Below are 14,060 nucleotides of genomic sequence, written 5' to 3'. Positions count from 1 at the left end.
GAGGAGAACGCATCGATTATCCTGTTATTAAAAACATAATACAATCACTTGATAATCTATTTTGCGTGACGCGAAAATACCTTCTTCTAATCGATTGATAAATCTAAGCGATTAAAAACCATAGTCTAAAAAAAATTGATGCCGCCAAAAATATACTCCCTCGTAAGTATTCAGTTTTTACAGAATTGTTTTTACAGAAAATAGGGGAAACTGGGATGAAATACTATAAATTTCAGAATTTCGAAATTAGAACATTTCACGTGCGCGCGTATATGACTGTACAAATATGATAGAGACAATCTATCTCTATATTTTTTTATTCCAGAAACATCCCTACAAACCATCTACTTTTTTTTTTAAATAACTGAAATACCGATATGTAGCTAATACGTAGCAATATATAAACAGTATTTTGTTGGTGTACAATTTGTGGATAAAGCATTCAACTTATTGTATCATTGATTTAAAGAAAAAAACTTTATTTAAGATTTCTAAATATCTTATTATGGAATATTTGATTATATTGAACACACTTAATATATTAGTGTAATTTGGTTTTTAAGGTGAGAATATTTATTTTTTAACATACAAGGTGTAGTGTTAGAATACACCAAATCAAATAGAAAAAATCTCTAACAATTTGCAAATTTTTCGATAATTATTAAGAAATTAATTATAAAATATCAATAAATGAATGCCAGGAAAGTGATAGAATGAACTCTGTAGATAAAATTTCAGACGTCGAATTTATTAATGATCTGGCAACGACAGACGTAATCGTGAAGTTGTGCAGTTCAGTATCATGCACCGTCTGCCGTTGCCTAAAGATTGTCAACAGATTTAAAACATTTATTCGAGATTACTCATCCGCTTCCCGCGTATATATTTAGTGGTGTTTAATTTATTCTATAATAAATATCATGGAGTAGCAAAATGATAGAATATTTACCTATTCAGTTCGATATGTTCTACTTACATATAAACATTGTGTCATTAATTGTTAAATACCTATATGTATTAGGTTGTAATAAAAGTTTACAGCATTTTTTAATGAAATACCAAGACAATTATTATACATGTACGATTATCTATTCAACCTTATATACACCATTTTGCTCCACTATTATTTGCCATTGCGGTAGCTTCATGATTCTGTCCTTTCAGAACTTTTCATCTTTCTCGGCGATGAATTGCTCAAAATGGTTCTTACAAGCCTCCAAAGAAATGAAGTTTTTATCATTAACCAAATTCTATAAAGATCAGAATAAATAGCAGTTCAAAAGTGCTATGTTAGAAATATGGAGAGTGTGGTGGAACATTCCATTTAAACCGCAATAGTTTTTGGCAAATCAGAGATACGAGATCTTGTGTTGGTGAAAAATGCCATCTTTCGAAATAACTAATTTCAAACGTTTCTCCTTGACTATTGCCTTCAAACAATTTAATGAAGGCGATTAAAATTTCTTTCAGACAAATTGTGAAGCACTCCACTTACGAACAATATTTTCAGCTCCCTCTTATCTTCATAAACGCTACGTATGTATATTTTCGTTGCTTGTACCATATTTTATCTTTCTGGAAATTGATATAAGATGTCGAAAATGTCATCTCATTTTCTACAACACACACATTTCCAAATAGATATAAAATGACCAAAATCGATTTGATTGTGCTTATATTTATAAGAAATATCACCTGTCAGAAAATATCCACATATCAAATAATCAAGCCATGCATTAATCATGCCAAAGTTTCATATGTTTAAAAGCCACTTTAAACAATTCTATGAACTTTTGTTATAATCTGATACAAAATGTTTGAATTTAAGTGTGATCCCATCGTGTACAGGTAAAGCACACTAAAATAAATTTTATACTGTTTTTTATATAGTGCTTATATTATCTATTAAGATAATAATTACGGAAAAATTTGATGGATGAGAGTGCACGTGCTGTAATGAGATAAATTCTATAAAACAGTTTAAAGAAATTTGTCATAGGCTTGTTGATAATCTCTTAGTAACAATGAATATTGGCTGACAATAAGAAGCAAAACTTTGTTGCGAACGGTAGATAAAAGTTATGCAGCATCACAAACGTATTGTTGAACTGCAAACATATAGTTGTACTCGTCATTGTTAGGATTTTCAGAAAAACAAGCTAGACATATCTTTTCAAATTGACCTACAGAGATTATTCCTCATCATCACATGTGCTTATTAATAAAAATTTCCTTCAACAAATATTTCAATAATAAAAGCGTTATACATGAAAAATGATATAAGAATTCAGTTCAGTTCCTATTTAATTTAACATGCTCTATATATACGATGTGTGGTTGTTGTACTTAAATTTAAACTCATCATATAATAGCTTACTTTATCTTGTCCGTCCTTACATTCAACTTCAATTATTTTATTAATAAAAATAACTTTTATTATTTTCTATTATTTATTATTATGTAAAATAGTATATATTACAACTGCAGGAAACTTTACTCCAACTGATAATACGTCAGTAGTTATATTAACGATTACATATATCCACTAATGGTGGAGAATAATATTAATACAAATTTTCTAGACACTCAGAAAGTTACTCTTTTTCTCTTACATCAGGTTTTCCTTTTTTTAACTGTAATATTTTTCCAATTTTAATGAAACTTAGATAGAAGTATTTATGTTCTAAACATTTTGCGATCCTACTTGCATTAGTTCTTTCAAAATAAGTATATGAAGACATATAATAAGACATAAAACCAATATAACTTAAACTTATCATCTCTATTCCGATATTCAATAGAATATTTTTTAAACGTTTTCTGATCTGAACATTGTTTCTTATGTTGTGAGTTCTGAAAGGTGAGAAGAAATAAAAAAGGAACCTTCTGATGTGTCGAAACAAAAAGATCGAAGGATAGCTTCTTTTTTTGTCGCGCGTCATTTAGCTATGGTCAATTATCAGCACACGCACGCTGGAGAGTTTTGTATCGAACAGTCGATATTTTCTTACGGACCGTTTTACACTGAGTTTTCCACGTTCCTTCGTGATGGCAGACGTGGCCGATCCGAGACAGCCCGCACATTAAATTTTTATACGTTACTTGGCACAGCTGTAGCTAAAAGTACGACATCGTCGGCCGAAGACAGCGAGTGCACGCCTACCGCGTCCGTCTGTTACATTAATAAATCCACCAGCATCGATTGTTAGGTTCAACAAAGTTCAGAAAAGTAGAACGCAACGAGGTGGCATTTCCATCTCGTCGCGAAGCTTTTACGTCGCATTTATTACCCGCGCCTGCGTCACTGCGAAATGCATTTCTTCCTGCGTGTGTATAATTTCCTCTTTTTTTTCTTTTTTTTCTATACTATTCAACGTAATACGATTAATTTTGGAAAGCTAACAATTGGTAAAGTCGAGCGGTGATGACATTATAAGGTGATCACGGTAATTTCAAGAAACGCGAAGAGAAGTAACAGTAATAACGTATAGGTATAATTTCCTTTAAATACGCGGTTACACACACACACATATATACACATGTGTATATGATATTCTACTTTCACTGAAATCATTATTTTATTAAATTATTAATTCTCGCGCATGCGCTCGCGAAGAATTGATTGCATTTAACCGCGCGTGTACGTGTTCATTGAATCGACTTCTCACATTTTTCAAGGAAGAAAGACAAAACATTACGAAAGACGCGTAGTGATCATTGCGAGAATTCAAGCCACCTACGGAACTCGCGACCTGCTCGCGTAAGAGCGTAAAGAGAGAAAAATGACACCGACAAAACGGATTTCGGTGTGGCGGCGCGATTTAGTCGCTCCGCAGGATAATTTGACAGTCCGTTGTCTCGTTTGTCATAAGTCACGGGAATCTCAGTATTCGTCTTCCTCGCTCTCCTTCTGCATCTCTCTCCTCTCCTCTCCCTCCTCCTTCACTCACCCCTCCTTGTCAGGCCGAGCTTCTCTTTCTCAGCGGAACATCAGGGGAACCCCCTTAATTCATAGGATGACTGACGTAAATAGGAACTCCGATCGGGGCAGCACTTCTTCACGGTACTCATTTTGTATTCAGGGTATTACACACTGCCAGACGCGGCAAAGTGATTCTTTTGAATGGTAACGGAGAGAACGCGCCCGACCCCGAAGTGCTTCTAATTCATACGCTTTTTCTTCCACGCTCCCGTCCTTCTCTCTTGTTGTTGTTGCCGTTGTTAATGCTATCGCGCGCTTCTCGGATCGCCCACGGCCGATTCAAATCCCCGAATGACGAAAGGCGACAGCGAACGTGAGGCTCGATGTAATCTCGACGCGTCTACGTCTTCGCCGGAAAGGATGAGCCATCGTCGGTGATCCAGGAACCCTAATGGGACCCTTCGAAATGAGAACTGAGATAGACATGCGTGTAGTGTAAGAAAAAATACAAAGAGCTGGTCACTACTGATCGCGCCAACGTGCCACATCCATATCGTCCATTTGGATCGGTCGGTACTTGGCCGCTTTCAGCTTTTAATTGAACGAAGTCAGATACCTGCGATTTTCATGTTGAGAGGTAATCCAACTGCAACGCGCTCTCTTTTTTTTAATTATAACACGAGATTTGAATACGCTGTCGTACGCAGAAAAGATATTGTAATTTTTTTTCACGTAATTTTCATGTTCTTTTCACGTTTTTTTCAGTTTTGTTATATTTTTTAGTAATGTAGGAATACTGTCAGTAAATTTTATCTTTCTAAAGAATATAATAAGTTTTTCAAAAGAATTTTTTATTTTCCGTGTGGTTTGTTTTTTCTGTTTCGTTATTGCAATATAATTTACGAGTCATTTTTTAACAGTACTTTCCTTCATACATGAGTAAAAAATATCGCAAAAAATTTTTTGTCATTATTTCAGATTTCTACTTTCTATTTTTTAAATTATTTAGCTCCCAATATTTATATTTTGCTTTTTTTAGCAAAATACGGCGAGAAATGGAATTTTTCTAGTTTCATAAAAAATCATAACTTTAATATGTTAAAAGAAAAGAAAATCTATTTAAAATTACATACTTTCGAGAAACGATCTTTCACAAAAAAGAAATATAGTTTTTTAAGCTGCTCACTAAAAAAATATAATTTTGGCAATTGATAAACTGACAATTGTTATTTTCTAAATATTAAAATAAAGCGGTTTCTAAAATAAATAAATGCAATTTTTATTCAAAATATTCTTTATTTTTAATAAGATATGCATATAATAATAATAATAATAAAGTTTATGAAAAATAGAAGTTTATAAAAAATAACAAAAAAATTATACTTCAATACAATTAAAGCAAAATGGTCTTATATGAAAATTTCTACAATATATATAATAAATAATCATAATAATAAAACATTAAATATATAATTTTTATTAAGTTATATTATATTCATTTGCGAATTAATACGAAAAATATGCTCATACTCAAAGAAAAAAGGCAAATGAAAAAAAATGTAATACTTTTCATTAACGTCGTGTAATTCGTAGATCATTTCAAAATTACTCACGACTTTGTTTATTCACAATTTTGCAACGAAGCGACGAAACTAGCTGTAGCCACAGCCGGTATAGACTCTTCCTATATCCTACAATTTAGTTTTTTTACATGAGGTTCTCATATAGAAACCTCTCTTCTAACTATTGAAAAGTAACGATCAATGAAAATTTTAACCGGCCCCTAAACGACCCATAAATTACACAGAGGGTTAATCTTCTAAGCTTTTTAAGTGAAATAATTACTACATTCTATATTAAAATTTTCTATAACATAATATGGTTTTTTCTGTTTCTTCTTCCCCCTCATACACATACTCTCGTACATACTTCATCCTTTTATTTCTTCCTGATCCCTCACTTCTTTCTCATTCTTCTCCAACATAATTTGATCATATGCTGATGTTTGTATTTAAAAAATGTAATGATTCGCATTGTAGTATCACAGTACTTTGGAGCAAGAAAATATTACAATCAATTTTTAATGTTCAATGTTTCTTTGTTACTTGATTTCTCAACGCAACCGAACTTCCAGACGGTGTTAACGTGTTAACCGAAGTACATATCGAACTATTTGTGCAGTTCGATTGCTAAGATATTCAATGAAATTCAATGAAATTTGGCAAGAAGAACCAACTGACTTGACGGATGAATTTCATTAGAAATATCGTACTCTATTTATGACAGTATAAAAATTATTACGTATGTATATATTGAAATATTTTCCAATGTTCCTATTAAAATATTTTCCCAGATATATTAATTTACAAAATTCACATAGTACTTATATTTCCTATATTTTTAATAAAGTTCGTACTTTGATAATATGCAACTAAGATACTATATTAGAATTTATAATTATACTTTTCTTCGTCATGTTATAAAAGAAATTACTTTAGATTTCAGAGCAGTATTTTAAAATATAAATAGCATAAATGGATAGAAATATAAATGGAAAATATAAAGTAATATAAAAGTTAGTGTTAAATATAAATATATTTTTAAGTTATAAAAATTCTATAGTAATGTTTACTATAAAATTTTTTCTCCGTATACGTATATTGTATACGTATATTGGAATAAATTTCTGTATATATAACGCATTAAGCGCTGAGCATTTTTTGTTGATCTTTCCGTTTACGCCGCGCATATATATATAATACATTAATATAATATATATTAAATAATAAAAGTAATATGTAGATATATTTTCTTTTTTTATTTATAATCTTAAATTTATAATCTTAAAACTTTTAATTTGTAATGTTAAAATATTACTATTATTTAATATTAAAATATTATCTAATTTTATTTTGTCAGTCACCAATGATGGGCGCGACCTGAACGGAAAGTTCATCGTCGGTCACCAGTGACCGACACGACGTTTAACGTATTAATCACCTTTAAATAAAAAACTTCTATTGACGAAAGGTTAATAAGATTAACAACAAAGATTAATTAACAAAGAATTAAAAGCCGAAAAGTGAATAGATTACAAATCGCACGTTTCAAACATTATACAATTACCTTCTGTATAAAAGGATTTCTCTCCGGTTGCCCCTATATAAACATGATACACCACTTTCAGCGCAAATGGCAGGAAGTGAAACGTTTATTTTGAAATTTTTGCACTTAACCGGTCGTGTGCGCGAGCGTTTATTCGTGTATCGCGATTGGGTCCACAATGATGAGTAGTTGGTCGGTCGATCGGACAGACGATGATAAACCGAAACAATTTGCAGCTGGTGCTGAACTCTATGCACAAGTACCAGCCAAGGATCCACCTGGTGAAGCGACCAGACTCAGGAACGGCGAAACCAATTGTGGATCTCGAGAAGGAACCGCACAAGACCTTTATATTCCCGGAGGCTATATTCACCGCTGTCACCGCCTATCAGAATCAGCTCGTAAGTTTCACTTCTTTCTCGCTACCGTTACACTCCAGTCTTTTCTTTTGCACGACCCCTTCCCTCCCTCCCTCTCTCTCTCTCTCTCTCTCTCTCTCTCTCTCTCTCTCTCTCTCTCTCTCTCTCTCTCTCTCTCTCTCTCCCCCTCCCTCCCCCTCTCTCTCTCCCTCCCCCTCTCTCTCTCTCTCCCCCCCTCCCTCTCTCTCTCTCTCTCTCTCTCTCTCTCTCTCTCTCTCTCTCTCTCTCTCTCTCTCTCTCTCTCTCTCTCTCTCACTCTACCGCTTTCTCTGCCTCTTGTGCATGGCACTCTTTATATCCTGTCCTTATATTTGTTGTACTCTCGCTATGTGTCGTGCACGTCTATCCGGTCGCCTCCGGTCTTCCACCACGCCTCGCCACGTCGGCCACGCGGGACAGCTTCCTCCATTTCATTCGCTGCGGCTCTCTTTCATCCTCGATAATCGTTTGTGTCAAGAACGAGTGACGGCGTTAAGACAGTGACGTAATATCTTGCAGAGGCATTGGCGAGCACTCGCTCTCATGTCGAGGTAATCGCTCACCTGCTTTGCTAACGACGATTACACGAGAGCGATATTTTAATTATTTCGTTAGAAATGTTTATGGCATACTTGCTCATCAATTGGATTTTTCCACGATTCATTTTAAAACTTAGAGCGAAGAAAAGACATCGTAGTTTTTTATACCATATATCCGCGTTATTATGAAAAGAAAAATCAAAATGTTTAGGATTTTCTAAATTTTGATTTGGACATGACGCATGATCAGAATATAAGAAAGACGGAGCGCGCGCAAGACGTTGTGATTCAGGATATCTCTCGAAATCCGTTAAGTAGAAAGTGACACTTGAAACGTACAAGTGTACTGAGAAAATGGGAAAAATCTTAAATATATTCGCTACCCTGTTGGCCCGTGCAGTGTGCACCGTCAAAAGATGCGACACGTGCAGCAGCAGAGATGATCATAAGTAGCGCTAGAGGTCCGTCTCTGGTCTGCTGCAGTCTCGACTTCTCGACGAGCCGTCTTCCGTGTCCAAGTTCAGATTCCGTGTTCAGCGCGCAAGAACGACAGAGCATTATCGTATTTCACGATAGTCGTTTAGAGCCGACTCTGCCGTCATGTGTGGTCCAGGTCAGCGTCGTTCGCATTCCACGAGCGTCGCGGCGCGTCCCGTTTCGCCACCGTCAACGCCACCGCACCGCGCCGTCGAGGGGACCCAATTTCGTCCCCTCCGCGCCATTGCAGCTTCGTGACAGTAGATGGAATTTCGAGCCTCGACGTAGTAGGTAAAATCTATGATCCTCGGAAGCGACAATGGCCAACTGTCCGACTCCGTTTCCGATGTTTATCCTGGTCCCGCCTGATGGCTGACCTCTCTTCTTTTTATCGCGAAAAGCATCCTGGCGGGATCGCAGCTTGTTCCCTGCATGGGAGATGACAGGGCCATTTTTTCGCTTAGAAGGCAACTTTCAAGGATTGAGCTTGAACTACTTTTGTAAAATGAAGAAATCATTTTTTAAAATCTGGTTGCAATAATAGCAGATAACATCGTTTCTCAAAAGTTATTACATGAAAAAAAGAAAGTGTAAAGTCTAGCGAAAACAATTGCGACTCCGCCGCAACCGCAAAGCTGAAAGGAGTTGATGACGACACGTCTGGTTGAATGTGACACTCAATCTCGCTAAGTATCTCACATAAATACCTAATGTCCTTCGTGAGGCTTATCTACTTTATCTGTACGTTGCGAAATGCTCCGACTGCACTTCGGCTCGTCGTCGTCTCGACGAAGCTCTTGACAAGTGTAACGCTCTTTCATTCTGTCAAAGACAAAAAATCGACGGAATCGCCGTCGCTGACTCTAACGGGTGGTCTTAGGAACCATCTCGAAGTTCACGACGACGACGACGACGACGGCGGCGACGACGACGACGAAGAGAGCGACGCGGCTGTTGATGATGATGATGAGGTGCGAAGAGACGCCCCGGCAATTACCTCGAGCCAGTTTCTCCTCCACCATGTCCTCTCTTTTGTGCCACTCGCTTTCTGCGTCCTCTCGTTTCGTCATTATCGTTCTTTGCGGTTTTCTCGTCGCCTCCGTATCTCTTCCGCCCGTTACCGTATCTCTCTCTCTCTCTCTCTCTCTCTCTCTCTCTCTCTCTCTCCCTCTCTCTCTCTCTCTCTCTCTCTCTCTCTTTCTTCCTCTCCTTTTTCTCTTTCCCGGCGTTCTTCCTCCTGAAGAGAGGATGGTCGTCGAATATCGTCGACCTGGCGGCAACGCCGATCAGGACGAACGTTCGCGAACACGCCAATGTATGCCAACGTCGCTGTCCCTGCGGCTTTTCAACGAGCTCGAAAATAGACGGGGTAGAGTGTAAAACGGACGAATAGGAAGAAGGGAGAGAGGGGTGATCATCGCGAGCGTCGACGGTGGGCGCCGAGGTCGAACAAGAGCAAGAAGAAGGAGAAAAAGAAGAAAAAGAAGAGGAAGAAGAAGAAGAAGAAGAGGAGGAGGAAAAAGAGGAGAAGGAGGAAGAAGTAAATGCTGATGAAGAAGAAGGACAGAGGTACACCATGGAATGCACGTTAGCGACGTAGAAATGCAGTCGAGCGCGCAACAGATGAATGGCAAAGGCAGATGGATAGGTAGATACGACTTGTTTAGAATGTGAGACAAGCCCCCCCGAGATTCGGTGAAAAAGGGGGCTACAGTTGTTAACAAGATCGGTTTCGACGATATATTAAAGAGACGGGGAGATTAGTTGATCAGTCGAAGAGATATAACGAATAGGAGAGAGATTCCTGTAAGTGTAGAAAAAGACGGGCTAGAAATATCCGTGACGTTTATGTTGAACAAGTAGTTCACTATGCTATATATAACAATAAGGATAATGAAGTAGAATATAGTTGCGGAGATTTAATGTTACGACAAAGATGAAGTGATAACGATCGTCCACAAATAAGAAAAATGTATAGAGACATCAATAACAACAATTCAAATATTACATTAAAAGAGCTTTGCATCTTGTCTATACTTAAAATGATATATATTTATGGAATATATTTGATCGTTACATTAAATGTCGATAAGTGCGTATGTAATTGTTTACAAATTTGTATTTTTAATACGTTAAATATAAGAAAATATCCAAAAGACAAGAACTTGCACGAGTTGATGGAATTTAGCGGGGCAGCAAGTCGCGAGCTGCTGACCGACGGCGAACGATCTCAGCACTTGAATCTGGATATCCTGTTGACCGTGCTTTATATTCACGTACACGATCCATCAATTTTTGACAAAGATTCCCCCGTCTCGCTCAACATACCGACTCGGAAATTATTCGCTGCGATTAGCGTGTCATCCCGTCACTCATCGTCGTCTTTGCCGTCGCAACAGCGCTCACCGTTTCAGAGTTGCGCTTGTTTAACAAGAACCACCTTCTGTAAGCGATTGCACGACAGGAGGAATACTATCTTGACAATTAAGGTCTTTAGTAGAAAGGAGACAAATATATTTGGACCTTTTAAAGAATTTTTAGTAGTTTAGATGGTGAGTGAAGTTGTTGGGGAAGCGGAAGGTCCTGGCTTCGATTCCTCGACCCCAGTAACTTCTTTCGCGTTCATGGTATATTTTCTGTCTTACACTTCTTTCCTCGTAGTAGCGACGTATCGTCATGGGTGCTTTTTGCCTTTCCCTGTTTTCCCCTCTCCGGCAGACTCACCCGGCAGGCTTCCCTTCTCGAGCCTCGTAACGACCTACGCGACCGACTCGATTCGTCTTTCTCGCTCGCACCACGTCATAATTCATAACTTAACTGCCGCCTCTCTTCCTTCCCTCTGGCTTGCCGCACTCACCGCGCGAGAGTTCCTCCATCCGTTCTGCTGGCTCCTTATCGCCCTCTGATGTCGTCTCCTCGCTCACGGTAATCGTACTCTTTGCCATTTTCCTCGTCTTACCGCTCATCTTTGCAGATATCCATTATACGAACGAACGCTTCTATCATCGGAATCAGTCAGTGATTTCGGTAATTTTCAGATTTATTGTATAAATCGAAAAGATCAGCTTTTCTTCCGCGGAAATGTCTATATATCGATATAATTTCGGTAAAATTTCGATAAAAACTTTTTTTATAACAATTGAAGACGACGCTGGCGCAAACGAATCTCTCTTCCAAATGTCCTTTGCTGAATTTAATTTCACCTTGAAGCAATTTGAACTTAAAATATTCAAAGGTACACCAAGTAATTTAATATTAACGACGAAAACGTATGAAAAAATGATATTTTCTTGAATTTTTGCTATGGAGAACCAGAGTTGTGTCAAAATTTCATCGTAGTCGTTGCCGTTGCCGTTGCCGCCGCTACCAACCGTCCCCTAGTCGTCGTTCGTTATTCGCGGCCGCATTTACGCTACCTCTGCGATTTGGTCTCCTCCGCCCTCCTCTTTTTCGTCGCTTTGCATTTATTTATCGACGACGATGTCACAGTCGACGCCTTCATAGTGGTCTATTATCTGCGCGGTCCGCGCGCTTTGTGCTCGATTCGTCGGTCCCGCCAGCCGAGAATGCCCAACGCACGCGCTAGCCGCTTTTAGAAATTTATTTGTCAACAAGCTAGCGCTCTGCTTTGTAGTATTTCCGCTGGTCGTGTTGAGAAGGTCCGTCATTCGGCACGAGCTCGATGTTTCTCGCTCGCATTTCTCGCGCATATTCGCAACGGTGCAATCTATTTTCATATATATCCCGTTTTTTCAATTGTTATCTTTATCGAGCTCAAAACTCTTTGTCTGCGAGTTATAGACGTGTCGCGCTCTGTCGGCGATTCGCAGTCCCTTTGAGATCATTGGCTGCAGATTGCCGTTTCTCAAATTGTATGTACCAATCGTAATATTCAGAGACACACGTGCGCGACAATACACGACGCTTCTCTCTGCGTTTGTTATCTTCTTTTCCCCAAGAAGCCACGTAGAATTCCAAACTGACGCCTGAAAAAAAATTCAAAGTGGCAACATTAGACGGTACACTAGCGTGCATTTAGGTTGCATGAAAACTAATTGATGTAATCACACGAAATTATCGCGACGGGCTCGCACAGTCCCAAAGGTATATAATAAATGACGTTCCTCTTTCTTCCCTCCTCCGTCTCCTCATGCTCTCGCTTCGGTTCCATTCTTCACAAGCGGAATTAAGAAGGAACGAAGCACACGCGCGTTTCAGTTCCGAGTACCTAATTGCGCAAAGCGCCACGAAGACGCGAGACAGGCATAGCGGCGAAGGTAAAAGCCCCCTCGCCATTCAATTATGCGATTACGAATAATTATCTCTCCTACGCCGCAGGACACGCTACGGATGCGCCGCGCCGCCGCAGGTACAATGCGCGACGGTGACGTAATTGCGCGACGTTTAATGACGTGTTTGCCGACGCTCGCGATTGCACGTCGTAGTGTCCTCGACGTGTCGCAGGATATACGCTGCGACGCCCCCGCCCACGAAATTACGGCAAATTAGGTGCGTGAATGAGCATTAACGGCAGATGAGCGTGGCTAGCTTTGCCATTGGTAGCGTAAAACGGAAGTCTCGTTCAAGGTTGCGAGGCCTCAAAGTAGTCCGCGTTTTCTACGCGTTGTTTGTTTTCTCTGCTTCCTTCTTGTATTACGCTAATTTTCATTTGCGAGAATTCCCGAATAAAGATTACCGATATAAGAATATCGAGACGGAGTATGTTCCAAGAGAAGAACATTCAATTAGAGGTAAAGGGAAAGTTACGGCAATGTGAATTTTTCTTTGCTGCGACTTCTTCGGACATATCCGGCCTCATCCAGCTCGCGCTGTGCCGCTTGCAACTGAACTGAACATAACCGAAGTAATGTCTTTGAAAGGAATCGCTACGTCAGTTTATTGTAAATTGTTAATGCGTTACAAGATGTACGCAGAGTAAGTGAACCGAATTGTTTGAAATATCGGAACTTTCCCCTCATCGCGCGCAAATTGATACATTTCCTTTGACTAAATTAACAATACATGTTCCATTCAGATGTTATTATTAGAAGATGAAATTAGTTCTGATCTAGCAATAGATGGCTTTAGTAACAAGTTAATGATTAGTACGAATATGTTGAAATTTAACGACACTGAAAAATTTGACATCTCTCTATGACATATGACAGTTTGCGCGCTATTGTTACTAACAGTTTCATTGTTTATAAGCATCTAAAATGGATCATACAAAATTGCATTTTTGACATTACTTTTCTTGTTTGATTTGAAAAAATCGGCAACTGAACCTCATGAAATACTTGTTACAACTTATAATGATCAAGCTCCATCGTATTTCAACATCCTGTAAATTTTGGTTTCAACAATTCAAAAATAATAATTTCGATTTGAATAATAAAAATTGTACTGGTCAACCAGAAAAATTCGAAAATTCTGAATTGCAAGCATTACTGAATGAAAGCACCGCTCAAACGGAAAAACAATTAGCTGAACAACTCAACATCGATAAATCAACAATTTCTAAATGCCTATACGCCATGAGAAAAATTCAAAAGGAAGGCAAATGAGTTCCACATGAATTGATTGAAAGTACATTTGTACATTTGCACTATTGCAAATTGT

At 38.1% G+C, this 14,060-nt stretch overlaps 1 protein-coding gene across 2 annotated transcripts in view; it reads left to right on the top strand.

Annotated features, from left to right (window-relative positions):
* The window catches only part of LOC105187927 (T-box transcription factor TBX20), a 70,367-nt gene that overhangs the window by 36,634 nt on the left and 19,673 nt on the right, over positions 1-14,060 (top strand). For both annotated transcript variants that reach the window (XM_011149081.3, XM_025302274.1), the window contains exon 4: positions 7,264-7,428. In XM_011149081.3, coding sequence (XP_011147383.2) covers positions 7,264-7,428 — 165 coding nt within the window. The remainder of the gene's footprint in view (positions 1-7,263; positions 7,429-14,060) is intronic.

Source organism: Harpegnathos saltator, unplaced genomic scaffold (assembly GCF_003227715.2).
Source record: "Harpegnathos saltator strain DR-91 unplaced genomic scaffold, Hsal_v8.6 scaffold483, whole genome shotgun sequence".
Taxonomy (NCBI): domain Eukaryota; kingdom Metazoa; phylum Arthropoda; class Insecta; order Hymenoptera; family Formicidae; genus Harpegnathos; species Harpegnathos saltator.
This window is presented reverse-complemented; position numbering and strand designations above follow the sequence as displayed.